This window comes from Saccoglossus kowalevskii, chromosome 11, assembly GCF_978046115.1.
Source record: "Saccoglossus kowalevskii chromosome 11, keSacKowa6.1, whole genome shotgun sequence".
NCBI classification, from domain to species: Eukaryota; Metazoa; Hemichordata; class Enteropneusta; family Harrimaniidae; genus Saccoglossus; species Saccoglossus kowalevskii.
The window spans coordinates 15,596,075-15,617,055 of NC_140651.1; the positions used below are offsets into that span (position 1 = coordinate 15,596,075).

The 20,981-nt window shown below is 34.5% G+C and overlaps 1 protein-coding gene across 1 annotated transcript; it reads left to right on the plus strand.

Moving 5' to 3' along the window:
• The first annotated feature begins 8,774 nt into the window (after positions 1-8,774).
• LOC146736229 (uncharacterized) lies at positions 8,775-13,709 on the plus strand. The gene is made up of 3 exons (XM_085505438.1): positions 8,775-8,831; positions 11,898-12,278; positions 12,428-13,709. The coding sequence occupies exons 2-3, from the start codon at positions 11,948-11,950 to the stop codon at positions 13,306-13,308; spliced, it is 1,212 nt and encodes a 403-aa protein (XP_085361564.1). The 5' UTR covers positions 8,775-8,831; positions 11,898-11,947; the 3' UTR covers positions 13,309-13,709.
• Positions 13,710-20,981: the final 7,272 nt, after the last annotated feature.

Consider the following 20,981-nt stretch of genomic DNA (forward strand, 5'->3'; position numbering starts at 1 on the left):
AATCTTCTTGGAGGCAAAACATCACGCTTGATATTTCCAAAATAATCTGTGGATTTGGCAGGTCAGAGACCAACGCTACATCGGTCTGAACACCCGCATTCCCGAGATCATCTGTTGTTTCTCATAAAAATCACGGGATGTAAAGGCTACTCGGTAACATTGAATTCGAAACAAAACATGTTTATCGTCTACGCAGCAGTTAAAGGCCGCTCAGGGGCGTATGATTGCAAAAAATACCCATGATTGGTAAAAATGCTTATTAGACGAAATACAATATATTCAAATGAGTTATAATTAACCACGTGTACTACGCTTCAATTTGTTTCCACTGACTGACTGACTGACATGAAACGCGAACCTGTGTCGATATTCTGCGCACAAAGCACAAGTGACGGATCACACAGAGTTAACACCGGCAGTTCATCTACCAGCAAAGGTGAAATTTCCACAAGAGATGAGGACGCATTCACCTATCTTTTATCCCGGGAATGAAATCGCTATGTTACTGTAAACACATTCCGCAGGGTTATTTATGTCAGTATACATCAATACTCTCAAATTTATCCTACGACACGTGGTGTTAGTTTGCTTTTATTCCTGTTCAGGGAGTTGAGAAATACAATTCCAATAGTCGAATAAGCAATTAGGTAAATATATAACATGTGGCTTGTGAAAAAAATGCGTAAAATGATTCTCGAAAGGAATGCACATATTTATTCACATATGTATTCATACTTTTGTCACCACCATGAAAAGTGAAATTAATTAACAATTCAAAAATATATTCTGTAAATATTCTGCTAAATGTACTCTGTGACGCATTTTCTCCTTTTGTAGAATTGAATATAATCGTTATGAAGCTTCTAAAACTGTAGACAAGTTCTAAATCTGAATAAACTGCCGTGTGTGTCGGATCAATTCACAGGTCGCAGCGCCAGCTGCGTTACGGTACTTTGGATTGTAAACTGACATTTATGAACTATACGAATACATTCGTCCGGCTTTACGCGAGATAGATGTTAGGAAAATGGCGACCTGTCTTACAACGTTTAGGCGTATTCATCCAGAATTCGAAATCGTAAGCGCTTGCTCTTAGCGCTATGCCCATATTCTATTTCACAGATTCAAGTCTGTAATTTTTTTTCTTACTTTAATCGTATTTTTCGTGGCGTTAACAAAAATACTCAACCGACGCTATAAATGTATACTACTTGTAACTGTTTTATTTACTTATATAGTATTTTGTGGCATTAAAAAAATACTTAGCCACTCTATAAAGTTATGCTCTATGTAACTGTTTCAACAATTTTACTTCTATTACGTATTAAACTCCGTTAGTATGCAAGGAAACGCGTATTTACTTTACAAATTGTGATGCATTATGAACATAATTAATGTAGATGAGGTAAGGTAGTGCCCAAGAACCGAGCCTTGAGAAACACCATGTTTCATTTTAATGAGTGGAGAACATTCACCATCAAATTGAACACACTGTTTCCTATTAGTTGTTGTTATATATTATTATTATTATAAATCTGTCACCGTAACGCCATAAGTTACATCGTGCCTTAATTTTGTGGTATTTTACGGGGTATTTTCATTCTATCATATAAGGAAATGTGAATTCCAAACATGGAATTATTACGCGCCGGCGTCCTCCAATAATAAAAACAAACATGGCTGCCACCAAGGTTTGACCGAACTCCACACAAAGAAGTTAGCGGATTCTGTTCTAAACTTTTTGGATTGCGGCATTCCCATGATGTGTCCTTGAAAAAAAAGATACTTCCGCTGTAATGTCTTCGTGCATACTTTGATGTATCCTCGTAATAACCTATTATTATTATATTTTGTATATTGTTATTCTATAGTATTGCAACGTCGATAATAAAATATCCTGCTTTAAGATGTCAAAGGCTTTCGAGTGGTCTTTTATATCTTTTGATGTTAGTATGGTTCAAGGCCATTTAGGTTTACTGATTGAGTTGAGTTATAAATTACACATTCTTGTATATTCGAAATACATGATAAAACTGATATTGGATGATAATATTCGTTTTCTTTTGAATTGGAATTGGAGTGGCCTTCCCATTTTCATTAAATCAGGTACTTGACAGTGATAAATTGAAAATGTGAGTCAGTGGTTCAATAAATAAATTACATTATTTTTAATTATTTTAATAGTAACTTCGACCGCACCTCTTTTATGTTTAGCTTTTCAATGATGTCCATTAATGCTTCTTCAATAACAGGTTCAGGAAATATTGACTGCCATACTGGACTGTGCATATATGTGTGAAAACACGTCGGCACAGAAAATGGATTGCCAAATTTGTGCTAATGTTTACAAAACACTTATTCATATTTCTGAGCACTTTTTAAACTGCTAATTGTGTTATGACTGCTGTATGTTCATACAAATTTGAATTCCGCTAAATGATTTGTTAATTGGAGATTTTCATTTAAATATATGTTATTGTTTATAATATATCCTTTATCATCGGTCTTTCAGTGTTTTGCGATTTTCATATAATACATTACGTTTTCGCCTAGTTGTAAATCTGACTATTATAGGTTCCACACGATTGGATGTCTTTTCTTCAGCTTGCAAGTTTGCTCCCTATTTCTGTCAAACGTGATGTGTTATGTCAGTATTACTGACTATGGTGCTCGGGTAGATTTTCTGAACTACATCGATTATCACCATCATTCACTATCTCGGGGATACCACTTATCTTTCAATTATCTACGTGGTATAGGTTAAAAACAAACATTTTTTGCTCCAAACATGACACACAGAGGTTATTAGTTCCCTTCCTGAAATTAGTGTTTGATCGCTGAATTTGGTGGAACTTTTCTTGCACATCTTCTTGTCACGTTTTAACATTGTTAATATCATTTAGCTTTACAGTTTTTGCACAAGTACAGATCGCCTTGGGTGAATTTGACCCATCTGGTTTGACAATGATTGCATTTGTGTTGGGTATAGTTATTTTGGAACGTTATGTAACAGTTGTTAATTGCTTAGCTTGCATTAAGCTATGCATACATTAGCATAACTAGTAATATCGTCAATTTTCAGTCAATCGGCCAGTTAATCGAACAGCTTCAAGAGTGTCGCCAATAGAATCACAAAGCCTTCATAGAAGAGCCACAACTCTGGCACAATATTTCAAGTAGATTAGTATTGAGGTAAAATGTGTTATTTTAAAACTGTAGTGTTGAAATATAACTCATTGGGGATTTAATGGTAAACACTCAGATAAGATTTAAAATTTGAAATTCATGATTTGCCTAAACAATTTAATGTTCCTTTGGAATTCTGGGGAAGAGCTATGCTGTAGCAAACACATCTGCCAACATTTGCCTTCATGGGAACAATGGAACGATGGCTAATCCATTCATTAAACATAATTTAAAGAGGTCACTTTAATTGGGCGCACATATACAAAATTATTGAATGACGTGCTCACAACTTTTCTTGCGATTATAATGAAGCCTGGAATCATATACGATATCAACAGACTCCCCGTGAGGTTCGTGGGCCTAAGATTTTTTTCAATTGTGTGTGGCGTATCAATTCAATCTGGCTATAGGGTACGCCATATTATCTTACATTGACACACCAATAGACGCCAGGGTTATATGATTATGTCAATATCTAATTCATAATAGATTGTAAATTCCTATGGTAAGTTCTCATTTCCCAGTCGATGTATATTATACACAAGGAAAAAATACTCACTTTTATACCACAAAGACCAGTAATGTCTACAATAATTTATTGAAACAACGCACATCTATATATTTATTCCGTGAATTTATCATTCAAACGAAATTTCGAACACTATCGAAAATTATCTAAAATATTCCTGTGATGACCAGTGCATGCGCAAAAGCATTTATTAACATTCTGACAAAATGTGTGTCCATTATCAAATAGACCGTATTTAAATTAGGCCAATAATTGTAACTAGTAATCTGCATAACGTCTATAAAATAAAAATATCATGCACATTTAATATTAAAAATACACTATCAATCCAACATGGTGCATTACAAAAAATACCCACTTTTATACTACAACGACCATAAATGTCCACAATAATTTATTGAACGACGCACAACTCAAAAAGTATCTGAAATATCTCTGTGAAAATCGGTGCATGCGCAGAAGCATGTATTAACATTCTAATAAAAATCGTTCCCATTATCAAATATATCATTATTAAATTATACCAATAATTTTAACAAATAATCTATCTGCATAACTTCTGAAATAATACTAATAAATATCACTGTTAATGCACCACGATGCATTACAAAATATTTAATTCCATACAGTCGACTCCTTTGGCTTTAACCATATTCACCCTCTTATTTTTATGTGGCTCGTGTCTGTATGATGGCATATTTACTGTAATTAAATTACATAATACCAACCATTAATACACAAACGTCTTCTCTAGTTGTACAGAAAAATAAACTGTAATCTGAAATCATACTGGTCATCGTAGTGCAATGACTATAAAGTTGATACTCAATATAATTTTTTTAGACTGATTTATTTTACACTACCTAATATGTCAAAATACCCTAGTCATCAATTTAATCATCATCACTTTTTTTTAGTTTAAGTTAAAAGTTAAGTTGTGCGTCACAAAACAACGACAACAGTACGAAAATCTTTGCTTTGCACATTTGAATTTCGACAACTCTTTGCATTTAATAGTCCCGGAATATTGAGTTTGGGCTTGTTATATAGGTCATTGCGTTAATTTCGAGAAAAAGTTTCCCGCTTTCAATACCAGAGGGCCTTTTTTTACTCGTTTTCATTTAATGATTGATGAGGGTATTCATTTGTTGAGTTTGAGAAATTTGATACGATAGTCACACATTTGATTTGCAATCTTTTGAACTCTAAATGAACATCAAAATTACGTACACATTATAAATGCGGGAGGAGATGATTACAACTCAAATACCAAAGGAGGAAGTTGTTTCCACAATTCACTCATTAAAAGCAATTGAGGCGCCAACATACCGCCAATACATGCACACATGGAACATGTTCCTACACCGACATATCTGGATAGGCCAATAGAACAACACTATTGTAAATATCAATTGTTGTTAGAATAGTAAATACATTTCTAACCGCATGTACAAATTATTTGTAATATTAGAGGTGTAAAACTGGGGACCGGTAAATAGAAACGACGATGCGCTGTATGACTTGTTCAAATCTTCAAATAAAAAAAGGATTCGCATGTAAATAGAGTTTGCACTAATTTAGGCTAGACCTAATCTTACTCACAAGTACACTAAGCATGGAATAGTGAATGTACTTATTGCAATAAGGATGAGAATACATTACCTTCATCAGTTATTATTTTAATATTTCGTAATTATGTGTTTTACGTCAACAATAATTCTATCACATTACTTATATATTATTATCACATTATTTTGCTATTATTTACTTATTTCGACATTGTTAGATTATTTTAATATTATTTCTACATTAACATTATACTATGTTGTTTTTATTTAGTTATTTAGACAATATTGTTATATTATTGTGTTATTATTTGCTTATTTTGCAAGTATTTTAATATTATTATTACATTATTTGGCCTTTATTTTAACATTGTTGTTACATTATTTCATAAGTTCTATATTTTTCATCCATTCCCCAATTAATTTAATGTTCAACCCTTGAATTTGAATTGATTTTTCGTTTTTATGCAATCACAATCGAAACAATTCTTCATGCATATAATAACTCTTTGGCCTGATACTTTAAAATAAGGTCATGCAAATTGAGGCACTATAATCTGTGAATTTCTATACAATTCATGTTTTATTATTCTATAAGGGATATTGAGATTAATACAGTACATGTAGTACTACTAATTATTGACAAACACGTTGTTTAGTATTTTTGTTGCTACATTTTGCTTAGTTACGTTTCTGTATTAAATCTTCACAATTTATTTTATATTACTATATAAGGAACATTAGGAGTAATACAGTATAAACAGTTTTAACACGTTTGCTAGTCTTTTAAAATAAGGTCATGCAAATATAAGGAACATTAGGAGTAATACAGTATAAACAGTTTTAACACGTTTGCTAGTCTTTTTCTTGCCAAATTAATTGTCAATTTTTCAGATTGAAATATTGGAATGCATCTTTATATATTGATTTCATTCATAGCAGTTTGGGACACATAAATAATCTTTCCTTGTTCATATGCAACACAATTTTACAGTGACAACGTTCATCTACTACCGGAAAACCCTGATTATTTAGGTCATGGCGCAACATAGGAAAATCCGCTGCAGCTCGGAAAATGCAACTTAGCTTCCTATCTACCAAATAATAGTCTACTACAGTTTCTGACCTTATGTCCGGTATGTCCTTATGTTCAAATAATAAAATAAAGGGCAAATAATTGACATAAGTTGCAATATTTATAAATAGTCTAGCAAATCAAAAACCCCCCAAAAAAGCGATTACAATCATAGTATTTCGATTGATCTAAAAAATATATTCAGGGTGGAGGTGGCCATCAAAAATCGTAGCAAAAACTGCTTTGTTTACTTTTAAAAATATAATTTTACTGTTTTATACCTTACAGGGACACAAAATAAGTGTGCCCAGTATCTAAAAATACCACAGAGACACTAGGACACTGTAGTTTCAGATGGTATGTACGTGCTGTGGAATTTCGAACGCTATTATTTCTTTAGGCCACATAAGAAAATCACTTCCTTGACAAAACCATACCATGAAAAAGTACTTAATTTTATTATGTCAAAGCGTTTGAGTAAAGATTTTGAAACCTCTGGCTAAATAAATCGTTCCTAGATTATGTTCCATTTGCTAGCACAGTTATTGGTTAAACTAAATAAATAAATAAATAAATAAGTGATGTTTTATTTTTCAGCAAATAGTATATCATATTATTATACATCTGTCACCGTAACGCCTCAAGGTACAGCGTGCCGTACTTTTGCGGTATTTTACGGAGTATTTTCATCCTACCATATTAGAAAATGCAAAAAAACAAACAAACAAACATGGCTGCCATCAGGGTTTGACCGGATTCCATACAAAGAAGTTCGCTGATACTGATCTAAACTGTTTGGATTTCGGCATTCTCATGAGAGGAAAAGATGCGCGTCGGTTGATATTTCCGCTGTATATCGTGCATACTTTCAGGTATCCTCGTAATAACCTCATAATAACAATGCGACATCGTACACCATGTTGATTGATTTCCTATCGCACTTGCAATATGTTGGTACATATTGAAGCTGTTGAATCAAGTACACAATGCGTATTCCGCAATACAAATTGTAATATGGATGATGGTGATCGCAATTAGAAAAGCAGTTTGATTGATAAATGGTATGCCAAGCGTGCGATAATACAGTATCCGGGACAATTCAACTCATTTGGACGTATTTACATAGCGCCAACAATTGTTGTTACATATTCAGTCATGAATGGGCATAAGCAGCGTATTCAAAATTAATGTGTCGCTCACATGCCTATTGCTCTGATCGCTAATATTATTTTCTCATTTGAACTGTAAATAGGACCTAACTGTAGTGAATTTGCTAACGGAGATGTATAGTTACATGAAGCTTCCGGATCATGTATTTTGTAAGCCAGAAATTTTGGATCGTCAATCGTCTTGTGGATTACGTCTGTTAGGTTTGATATTGGTTCAATTTAAGGTTGAGTGTTTAAATATAAATTCATTATTAAACAAAAATGGAAATTTTCAAATCTATTTTTGCAGTGAAATTTCAATGTATGAATTGCGTTACGATTTATCAATGGTTACACTACGTTCCGACTCGGTACATCACAGATGCCACCAAATAATTACTCATGACAACTTGCAATCATGAAACTACATATTACTCAAAGCTACACCCGAACTACAAGATGTATCTAAGAAAAATATTGTAAATTGTATTCAGATTGTCATTTATGATGACAGTAAGGTAATGAGATGGCAATTAAAGATGCATCACCTAATTGCATTCGGGCAGTATCAGGTTTGCAGTAAGTGGTCGATTTTATAATAATGCAGCACTTCCGACGTTGTTGATATCATGGTGTCTCAAATCATTTTATATTTTCCTATACAACTATTCCGACGTTGTAAATAATATTCTGTAGTTCAATAACACTTCTTATTCATTGTATTTAAAACTCTGGTGTTTCGAAGCAAACTTCCAATGCAACCCGGTGTTGTAAATTATATTTTGGTGTCTCAAAGCATTTTAATATTTATCTATACAACTTTCTTTATGTCCTGTTATAATTTCCTATGTACCTCTCCCGACGTTGTAGGTAATATGTTGATGTCTCAAAGCACTGTTTAACATCCTACGCAACTCTTCTGGCGTTGTATTCTTTGTGATATTCTGGTCTATCAAAACACTTTTTTTTGACTTCATATCTAACACTACGTTGTAGATGATATTCTCGTATTTCAATGTACTTACTATTCAACGTTTCTGACGTCGTAGATAATAGTTTCATAACTTTCTATGCAACTTTTACGACATTGTTGTTGTTTTTTTGCTCCAGGTAAAGGTCAAAAGGTAAATATCTCCACGTCACGAATTGCAGGCATACTAGTTAGCATATATATATGATAAAAACCGATATTAAAAATACTGGTAATTGTGAAGCCAAAAATATCATTATTGTGTACATATATAGATTGATGTCGTGACTAGGCGGATATTGATAAAGATTACCATATTTACGGAATACACAAGGAGTGCTGTACCATTATACTACAGGTTCGGACAATTTTACTATCTTACTATTACTATTCAGTCTTCTTGGGAATTCTAGGTTCATACATATGCATATAACAACGTCAGTTTGTGAATAAATAGTATTCACGCTTGTACGACTTCATTATGCGTGTATCCCACGGACATGATGATCCTGATACGACTGCACGAGGCCTGTGGAATACATAATCGCTCCTCTGAGCCTGCGCGTCTCTAGACTGTTCATGAACATTAATCAGTCTTACAGAAAACATATAATTGTCGTAATATTGACACATACTCTCAAATGTTGTGGGGAACGTTTAATGTTCTGATGCAGGTTTTCGCCCATTCCCAGTGACACTGAAGAAACTCACGGTTCTCGATGAACACAAACTCTGTTTTATTTCAACGGAACGGTTTACAAACACTTGTTACATGTACATCAGCGACATCTTGAACATTCTAAAAAACCTACCAACGAGGCTCGAACAGTATCATGGGTAATGGAAGAGTATGGAGAATTTATCTTACAAATCAGAGTGAAATCATCGCGAATGACAATAACTGTAGAATAGCTGGTGCATAAATTTTGTAATAAACGATTTCCCGATATCAGAGTGTATACACAAATAAATCACGAATCTTGTACAATGATATATCCTGAATGTTTGTTGTTCGATAATAATAATTCAGTCACGATGTTCATAACAACTCTCATAATGCGCTCTGAATACCCGAAAGTTCTAACTAAGAATTATTTCTCATATTTGAACTTCGCTAATGTTCATAACAATAATTGAGACTCTAATATAATAATTAGACTTTTGGAACAAATGTCAACATAAAAATCGATAAATAAGAAGTTTGTTCTCGGCTCCTGGTGAACGTGACCCCAGGTCATCAGTGTTACTAAAATAGCCACTTAAATTAGCAGCACTTCATAGCAGGTTTTCCACAATGTTTTGATCCAATGAATTTAACTGATTTCATATGACCAACTCACACAGCTTCAGAATGAATAGCCAGTTGTAAGCAATTTGAAATACTTCTACACAAGAGTGAACAAAACATTTGTTATACTATTTGTTGGCTTGTTGGTATTGTTCTGACAGTTCTAACCTGTAATATCGAACTGTTTTTGTTAAGCATTTTTTTAGGAAAGTACTCTCTCTCAGTTAACAGTACCCGTTTTTAGTTTAATTGTTCCCAAACATACCCATCTACTAGAAGAGGACTGTTTTTGCAGTACTAAATTGCTCTCACCACCTGGAGACAAGCTGCAGGAATGCAAGGTATTTATCGTGAATGGGCTAAGCAGGTGGTTGGTTAGCGTTGATAGCGCTTACTATGATATGTACGTTGACCAGGTACAATTTCTACAGGTCATTGGTCCATTGTCCTTCCACGCAAAATAGGGTTAGGTAACACACGTGGACTGTGACAATATTAAACCCACTTCGTTAAAGTACGACAACTCATACACTAATGATCATATTCAAGTTAAAAATTCAACGAAGTCGTGCTCCTCGCCACGTGCAACCAAAAATGAAAATTTCAGGCCAGTGTAGCCAGCGGTTTCGGAGAAGCAGAATTTAGAATCTGTTTCATATTTTTATGCAGTTTGCAATGCATTGTGGGAAAATGATATGACCCTTGCTGTCAATATATAGTTTAAAGGCATTGTGATATTATTTTTGTTACATCTGAATTCTAATCTTTACATATTGGAATTGCTGTGTGTTCATATAGTTATGCATTATATAGTCATCTTTTATACTAGTTCCATCATTTTCCAATGCTGACGAAATAACACTGATTGCATGTTCCTATATGCAACAGTGCTTTACACATTACAGTATAAATAATAATAAGGTAACAGCATCATATGTTATTGTAATCATATATCTTTTCTAATGCCTTCATTAAAGCACTAATTGCATGTGCATGTCTGAGTTATTTCTCTGATCAAACACCATAATTACTGTCATGGTAGCATGTGAGAGTTATGAATACTATTGAGGTTACATGACCATATACGGTCATCTCATATTTCAGTCATATCACATTTTCCTTTCCCTTCACTAAAGTACTGGTAGCATGTCTCTTTCTACGACAGTTCTCTAGATATATCAGTTGTGCCAATTAGTGAGTTTACATGACCATATACGGTTATCTGATAAGTTAGTCACTTATCATATTCAATATTACAGTGCTTGTATTGTCTTATCTGACACAGTCCTTGATATATTACAGTTTAATATGCTTATTAAAAGGGTTATATGTTCATAAGAACTAACTCAGCTCTGATGCACGAGCTAATGAAATCAATCTTAGGCCATAAGATTTGCACGTCAAGTTGATGCATAAAATCAAATTATGGCACTATGATATTGAATAAGGATAACATTTTGGAACGATGGCCAGAATATATTTAATATACTGTTTCAATTTTGTATTGGGAACAAACAGCAGGCATGAAGATAAAATTATATTACTTATCCAATTTGAAAGAAACGTAACAAGGCGTTGAAAAAGTTGGTATTTTCTTTTGTATTGACATGCTACGCCAGCTGTGTTGGTGACTTGTCGACTCATAAATAATGACAGCTGTATGTCTTCAAGGAGTTACCAAGTTTATATTCATATCAATCGTGAATAGGCATTTAGGCGATTCAGGGATGTTGTTTTATTCTACTGTGCAGAATTACAGATTCATGATGGCAGGACATTTGAAGAATGGTGTTTTTAGCTCACCAGCCAAAATCATGTGCCCTTCTGGCCTGCCTATGCACGAATCAATCAATTTTCACATATATAATGCTAGTTATATTTTACATAATTTTATTCTGGTTGTACGTGGTATACTTGTATACAAAAGTTCTCATAAAAATACTTTGATATAGTGTAGTGGCCGTTTTTACGTGTTGACTACTGTGTACTGGAAGAGTATAGTAACGTTAATGCGTCAATGTCCATATAAACAATTGAACATTGGACATCGCTGTATGATTCCGACGATTGATTTCTGACTGATTATTTATATTTGATTAACAATCGATAATGGTAACAAATATATTTTTATTACAGATAAACGATCCAACTAGTCCTCTCAAAGAAAGCTTAAGCAAGCTCTAAAGATGTTGTCAGGAATGAACCACGTTTATGGCAAAGCAAGCCGAGAAGATACGCTATCAGTATCAAACGGCGAAATGAATCAAAAGTACGGTACAAACGATGACCACCAAATACCATTAACCACTGGTCAACTCGAAGCGCCATCGGCACCTCTTCTACATTGCGTAGAAATGCTCACGACCATCATCGATCTAACGAAAATGCCTGTAGAGAACGCGAATTCAGTCAAAGCGGACGCCATGCAAATGCACAAACATGCCTGGTTTTCCTATATTTCACAACCATACAGTGATTTGGAGACGAAGCCTACATCGATGTCATCTCCTGCTACAGGTAACATGATGTCATTTCGTCGTACGCTATTGAGATGAAAACATGTGAAGGTTCATACAAAAAATAAATATGTTAGCACAACAAATTATGTTAATCGTTTATTGTTACATTAAAGTACTATTCACTATTTGTATTTAATCTAATTACAGGGTACTCACATGCAGAACATCGTAACGAAACCATGGGACAGACATGCCTCGAGCATAAAACATTCTTTGATGGCAAGATTGTTGAGCATCTAGAGCAAGTTCTTCAAGGTCGCCTTGCTTCAGCTGCAATTGCACGACACAGACAAGCATGGAAGTGCTTTCTGAGCTTCACCTCCCAATACAGCTCCCTTATATCTTTCCAAATCCCACTCTCTGTCCCCGTAATGGCATTGTTTATTTCGTATATGCGGGTCAAAGGTTACACCCAGTCAACCATTGAGAGTTACAGTTCTGCAATTAGTTATATGCATGTCGTTTTAGGTGTCAACAGCCCTGTCACAAGTTTTGTCATACAAAAAATTCTAACTTCATTACAACAATGTCCAATAGTAACTCGTCAATCCATCACACTCACAATGCTACATCAGCTTATTATAACTTTAGTCCAGACTAGAGGTGACACATACGCCGGAAGGTTATTCCGCTCAATGTTTCTGTTTTCATTTCATGCACGTACACAAATTGACGAGATGACCTTGACAAAATCAACTAAAAATTATCATTTAATTCAACTAGATGACATCTTTTTCATTTCTAATCCGACAGAATCTGGTTCAGACGCATTTAGCGGTATAGCACTTTGCCGACCTAACCATCCTTCCATAGTTATCTCATCCTCGGAAGACGAGAGATTTTGTCCCGTTCGGGCAATGCTGAATTATCTTGAGTTACGAGGTCTGCAACCAGGGCCTCTTTTCTGCATTCGTGGAATTGAGCCAGTTAATAAAAATCACTATGTCTCAGTGTTCAGAGCCTGTATGCATATTTGTGGTCTGGACCCAAATTTGTACACGGGTTGTTTTAGTACAAAAGTAGCATAATCATTCTCGTAGTTTTTAACAATGAACACACTTTTGTATGATAATGTATTTGCCTGTCAATTTGGGAGATATAGTGGTTTAATGCATGCGATTACTAACATAATGATATAAAGATGTTATATTCAGCTGAACCCACGTGCTCAGCTGTAGTAAAATGTTTCTTATCTTTTCAAATGTAGTAGTAGACCATAAGTAAATGAAGTTTAATCTGTATATATTGTCATTATCCTTTTAATGCTTAGCCGTGAACTACGCCGTTGTGCTTTTGTGCCAGCGACAGTCAGGTTAATTTGATTAACATATTCTTACGTGATCCAGTAATTTGGGTGTCACTTTATTATTGTAATTCTTGCACAGCGCTTGGTTTATAGAATAAAATCCGATCCAAGCATATAGACATATCTTTATCGCATTGTTTCGTATCATTTCTTCTCTTTACGAAAATATATGGAGGTAGTAGGATGGATCATCATACCGTGAAAACTTGTTGCCAACAAGCTACTATAGACAGCCGATGGAAGTTCTCGCAAAACAAGTCGCATAGAGTAGTGGCAAATATGACACACACTACGTAAGATCGCACGTAAGATCATGATAGCGATTTCACGTTCGCACATTCGGTTCACACGCTGTTAGACTATTGTTTAAAATCAACAACTTGCATGTTTAGGGCGGAGATTATAAACATATATTTCAGGAATTTGGTAAATATATGGCCTGGATTATTTTGTTATGATTTTGTGGGAGATGGATTAGTTTGCTTTTAGCTTTTTCTTTTCATTGGTTTGTCTGTCGATGTCTGCAGAATAAATTAGGAGGTCGCCAAGATACGTTATACAAACTGAAACTTAACAAGGGCATAAAAAATAGACAAAAATAATTAAAAAAATATGTGAAAATCATTCAGACACAATGTATTCCTTTTTTTTCATTAATTGTTTTGAAGATAAATTGATCATAACAGAAGTTCCGATACAAACGGGTTAGATTGGCACGAGAGGGCGCCACCCAATCTTGATGGAACATGTTGAAGTCAGTCGTACGCAGGCTAAAATTGCGCCTATTGCAAACAATTAACTGACGACTTGTTTGGCGCTACTATTTTTTGCAGAAGTGAGTTCTTTGCGTGATTTCCTTGCATTTAAACTTCACATGTTCACACACAGTAATTACTCGAAAGGCATACTAATTAGGTAACTTACCAATGATGAAAGTTAGTAAGAAGTATATAATTTTATGTACAATTGCACTAGAGTGAAATAGTAAGGTGCTTCTAAATCTGTGTTCTATATACATTTGTAATTTGCTATTATCAAGTTAACAAAACAGCGTGCTCAACTCTGATCGGGTTTGTATTTCCAAACACATTTTTACACCAGTTTGTTTGATAACTTTTTTAGATTTTAGCTTTTGTTTGATAGCTTCCTTAGCTCGTAACGATAGAATCAATTTAAAACTACCATGCTGGATATTGGAAAGCATTTTGGCACAGTTTTCCTGAAAAGACGATTTATTTGGCATTGCTCAAGAATATTAATTTATGAACATGAGACGATTTGTTCAATCGATTGTGTAATGCAACCCTCTCCTGGACACAAATATAACATTGTAGTTTTTTTTTAGTACAAGAATTGACATTTGTTGTATTATATATGTTTTAAAAATGAAAACACTTTTCAACGTTACTTAGTTCATTCAAATGTGTCCTGTTTTCAACCATTTTGGCATCAAATTCGTCTTAAATGTATACTATGGATTAATTTGTTGCGAAGGCATGTAGACTCATTTGCATGTGACAATCAAATGTACATCGAACATATTATCTTCCAGCAAATGATTTGCGATGTTAATATGATGGTTCGTTGTTATTTTTACAATAAAGTCGTTGAAGATATGTCATATTATAATGCACTGTATATCTGACTTTTGAAAACAAAATAAAATAATAATTTATTAATTATTCAAAAATGTTTTAATCGTAAAATCGGGGGAATTTTACATATTAGTGTCTTTCCACACCTGTGTATCGGCCATGTCCTTACTAATTACGTTCAAATAACATACATTTATATTTTAGGAAATATAAACACGTGCATTTGTTTTGTAATCCAATTCAAGGTGTTCAAATGGCGACAATCTTTCTACTTATAATTCATTCAATTTAGAAGATCGAAACAAGATCCCAATCGTGTGTTGTTAAATTTCGTTCATACTTGTCAATGTATCTCATTCCCTATTTCTACCATTTACCCTTCCACTGTTCTCCGCCAGGTGCTATTGGTCTACGTCTTCTTCTATTTCCTGGTTGTACCCAGTGCAGTGTGTTGATGTCTGGTCCTATTCATTTTTATTACATGGCCAAACCATCGCCAGCGTCTTTATTTGGTTCATGGATGATATATTGTTGATGCCTGTGCGTCTACTGATTTCTTTTTTGTGATATGGCGTGACCAGACCACTTTCAGATTTCGGCAGAGACACTGGCTTTTCAAGACAGACTCTGAGCCTGCTATCGATCTTTTTGTTGCTTCCCCTGATTTTCAACATAGTGCTGGTTTTCAGGAATGATGATTCCGTAATATTCGGCAGTCTACTGCAATACTAATTTAAGTGGAGGTTTTCATCTCGATATATAGCTGCCAAGAAATTGGAAATTGTGTACCTCTCCTATATTTATCCAATGCACACAGATTTTGGTTGTGATTTCATAACCTTGGTTTTTTTCAGGGTGGATCCTGAGACTTATTCTGTCTTCTCCTGTCTTCTCTTAGTTTGAGACAAATGGGCAATGTCACCTGCAAGGCCAGCATCCTCCAGTTTTGATTATAATCCCATTGGTTAGTATATGCCCGTACATCAGATTCAAAAAGGTCAATATTGTGTTGTATGCTCTTCTAGTGTAATACACCCTAGAATAGATATACACGCGCTTTCGTTTCGTAATCAAAAGTATGGTAGTCAAATAGCAGCTTTTTCGTGCTTAAAAAAATACACGTATAATATAGGTTTTTATTTATTTATTTATTTATTTATTTATTTATTTATTTATTTATTTATTTATTTATTTATTTATTTAAATTTTTGACCTACAGGTTAAAATTCCCAATTACGAGACCCGGAAAATACAGAAATACACAAAAATGGTTTTAAAAAAACCTTACATTATACACAAATAAAGAAAAACCAACAACAAAATTACTTGTTAAAAAACTTCAATATACTACTCTTAAAAACATTAATCCTTTTAAAAATATCAATTGATATCATTAATAATGTCATTAAAAAGCGATATGACTCGCGGGAAAAAAAGAATATTTCCTTGCATTCATTCTTGAATAGGGAATGCAAACAATTGTTGTATGCCTCTATACGCGTTGCACATTAAAATGTACTGCACTGGTCAAAGAAGCAAAATCAGTATTCGAATGAACACATTTATGTAAAGAAACTAACCCATAGAGAGGGAAGGCTAAACAAGATAAAAATTGCTTATTAGATTTAAAAATTGGATACATTTCTTTCATACCCGTTCATGTTTTTCAACTAAGTTTCAACTAAGGTGTCGAATAACTTCTTCATATTTGGACCAAGAGTCAAGTTGAGGGCGCGACAGAGTGGAGCCTGCTGAAGTCGCTCTCCGAGAATTACGAGTATTTTCAGCGTTATATCCCTCAACACTAGTTTCGATAGCAATTATCCAACGAGGTTTGTACTTCTCACTATCTCAGTAATAATGGGAGTATCTTTAGAAGTTTATAGAGCCAGAATCGCCAGTTTTTCTTGTCGAAATCGCCAGGGTGACGAAGATGAGTGTTATTTGCATGTTTAGCAACCTCATTTGCATATTTAACAATAGCAGGACAAGTGACACTTGCTGTACAAATATGTCTATTCAAGCTGTTAATTATCGGTAACGTTGAACGTAATCCAGGACCTCAAACAGGCCAGAAAGGTAATGGGATCGATACAGAGTGTTCAGCAGATCAAATACCACATACGTATGCTACAAAAAATGACATCTCTGAGATGAATAATTCTTTGTCTCGACAACTAGCAGCGATTCTGACAGAATCACAGGCAATACACAAAAGGTTTGATTTAATTGAACAACGCATGAATAATCTAGAAGATGACGTTGCCGAGATGCGTACAGAGATCGATGATTTCAAAAGTGAAATACGCAAATCAAATCCTACCAATTTAGAGGGCCATTCCTTTTCATACAGTTCAGATGTATTGAACGGGATTCGTGAACTAAAATCAGAGTTAAAAGAACTACATAGTAAATATGACGACATGAGTAACAGATCTCGCCGAAATAACCTAGTATTTAACTGGGGTCCACCAGGAGAAAAGCTCGGAATCGTGGGAAGAGTCTGAAACCATCGTGAAAAGCATAATTGAAGACAAATTAGGAATTACTTCAAATGTGGAATTTCAAAGAGTGCATCGTGTTGTCAACGACCCGTCTTTCAATGGCGGAAAACTTATCGTCGCTATGTGTACAAGGACAAAGAAATTATCCTAAAAAAGCGTCGCGGCTACAAGGATCAAATATGTATACTGATGAGGACTATTCAAAAGAGATGAGATTTAAAAGGAAAACATTGTTCGAGTTCAGAAAAGCGTTGAAGAATGATGAGCCTAACATAAGGGCATACGTGAATTACGACAAACTTTCCGTGAAGAAACAGAGTGGAAAACGAACACTGTACGAATACGACGACGCTCAACATAAAGTGATCATATGCCAACCAAAGTAGCAGTCTGGTCAACGCCCTCATGAAATTGACATCATTACAGAGAAATTACTTGTTTGGAACGTTAGAGGTTTGAAAGGTAAATGGGACGATACAGAATTTATTGCATATTTAAAACAATTTGATATTATTGCTCTAACTGAAACCTTTGTAGATTCATGCACTTTTAATTTAGAAAATTATTGTACTTATTATGTTGACGCACAGCGGTCCGGTAATAAGGGGAGACACTCGGGTGGTATTATTGTTTTTATTAAAACCATCTTCTCGCAATTTGTTGAGAAAATGCGATGCTCAAAAAATTATATTCTTTGGCTAAAGATAGAAGTGCCAAATAAAAACGTCCTCCTCCTTGGTGCTGTATACATACCACCTGTTGGGTCTCACTATGCCAACGACACTATTTTTGCAGAAATTGAATCTGATATAGTAAATCTATCCAGTCGTTATTATGGCGCAAATGTGTTATTAATGGGAGACTTTAATGCACGGACAGGGGTACTAAATGACTTTATCGAAGATGAAAATTCTACTCATGTGCCTATTGGTGACACACATTGCTAATATTGATATTGGCGTGCGTAGTAACTGTGATATAGAAAACAATGATTATGGAGATAAGTTATTGAGTGTATGCAAAACCACTGATCTTAGGATCGTGAATGGACGTAGACCTTCTGACACCATAGGGCACTTCACATGCATAACTTACAATGGGGCTAGTACGGTCGATTATATAATAGCGTCACAAAATACTTTTAACACTATATCTGATTTGCATGTTGGATGTAGAACTGAATCGGACCACATGCCATTAGAATGCACCATAGATGGGTATTTTATTGGTAATCGTCAAACTGTAGCTGTTAATAACAAAAGCATGCCACAATTTAGGAGATATTATGTGAGTCGTGAATCATGTAAAATATTTCAAGCGAAATGGATAGAAGGTGACTTTGATCATGTGATTCAAACCATTCAGTTCGACACTAATAATGGTGATATAAATGGTGCTCTCTCTAAACTATCAGATTTATTCATGAATACTCGACCACACATGCGTCAGAATAACAAGGGTGTAAACATTCACTGTGCTAGGTGGTTTGATACTGAATGTAATAACGCTAAGTTAGATTTACAAAGAAAACTACGACAATTTCGTCGTACAAGAACACATGATTATTTAACTGATTATCGTACTAGCAAAAAAGAATACAGTGATATGCTTATAAAAAAGAAAAAGGTCTATCAAAATAATCAAATATCCGAATTAGAAAAAGCCGCTCGTGACAATCATAGCAAAAAATTTTGGGGATTCTTCCGAAATGCAGAGCAGCCCACACCACCCTCAATTAGGCCAACTGAATGGTTTGATTATTTCAACTCTTTATTTAATCCAGTTATTAATGTGGAAAGAAACACTGAGCAGTACAATTCGTGGAGCAGTATTGAATCTGCTGTCCAGGATGGTAATTTCAAGTACTCACAGGAGGACCAAATTACTGATTTTATTAATTGTCCAATTTCCCAACTTGAAATTGAGGTTAGTATAAAACAGTTGAAATTTGGTAAATCACCAGGCAGCGATGGCATACCGCCTGAATTTTACAAATTTTGCTCTCCTCAATTAATTCAATTATTACATGGCATCTTTAACAGTGTTTTCGATACAAGCATTTTCCCTAAGCAATGGTGTGAATTATATTCCCGATACATAAAAATGGTTTTAAGAATAAGGCTTGTAATTATCGGGGTATCACATTACTACCAATATTAAGTAAAATTTTCAATAGAATTTTATACAATAGGCTACATAAATGGGATGAAATTATTGAATTTACTAGAGAAGAACAAGCGGGTTTCAGGGCAGGCTATAGCACCATAGATAACGTATTTATTATTCACACATTGGTACAAAAATATCTTGCAACTAAACGGGGACGTTTCTATTGTGCTTTTATTGACTTCGAAAAAGCATTCGGCCGAGTAAATCGGGTAGCTTTATTTTTCAAACTTGGTAAAGCAGGTATTAGAGGTAAAATGTATTCCATTCTTAACTCTATGTATTTACAAGTAAAATCATGTGTCTTGACAAGTGATGGTCTGACAGGTTTCTTTAACTGTCCGGTTGGAGTGCGTCAAGGTTGTATTTTGTCACCCTTTCTGTTCTCTTTTTTATAAATGACCTTCACGTAGAACTTCAGGCAGACAAGCTTTTACGTGATAGAACGGTTGTTCTGTGGGTTTAATTAAGTTATTTTATCTTCTTTTTGCAGATGATTTAGTTTTGATGTCTTATAATGCAATTGGATTGCAAAGATTACTTAATAAGTTGAAATCATATTGTGATAATTATCATTTGAGAGTTAATTTAACCAAAACCAATGTAATAGTTTTTAGAAATGGAGGACCGTTACGAAGATACGAGCAGTGGCGATACGATGGGAAAATAATTGAAGTAGTGCCGTATTACGTTTATTTGGGTATAAAATTCTCACTACGTGGTTCTTGGTCATTATACCAACAACATCTAGCAGATCAGGCAACAAAAGCGCTCCATGCACTAATGGTTATTATATGTAAAATTGGACCAGTGCCTATTTCTCTATGTTTTAAAATATTTGGTACAAAAATTGTTCCAATAATGCAATACGGTAGCGAGATTTGGGGTCATTTTGAGTTTCCAGCTGTTGAAAATGTACACATCAAATTTTGTAAATTTTTGCTTCACATTCGTAATACACCATTAAGTCACGCAACAGTAAGAGGGGAACTTGGTCGTCCCACAATGTATTCTCTTCGTTTAGGTAGAATGGTGAAACACTGGCTGATAATACTTAAAATGAACCCAAACCGTTACGTTTATCAATGTTACAATTTTCAATGCACACTGGCTGACTCAAACAAAACATG

Excerpts from the sequence above, each read along its gene's own strand:
- LOC146736229 (XM_085505438.1), top strand. The coding sequence starts at position 11,948 with ATGTTGTCAGGAATGAACCACGTTTATGGCAAAGCAAGCCGAGAAGAT. Across the intron at positions 12,279-12,427 it reads GATGTCATCTCCTGCTACAG|GGTACTCACATGCAGAACAT; the intron begins GTAACATGATGT and ends ATCTAATTACAG.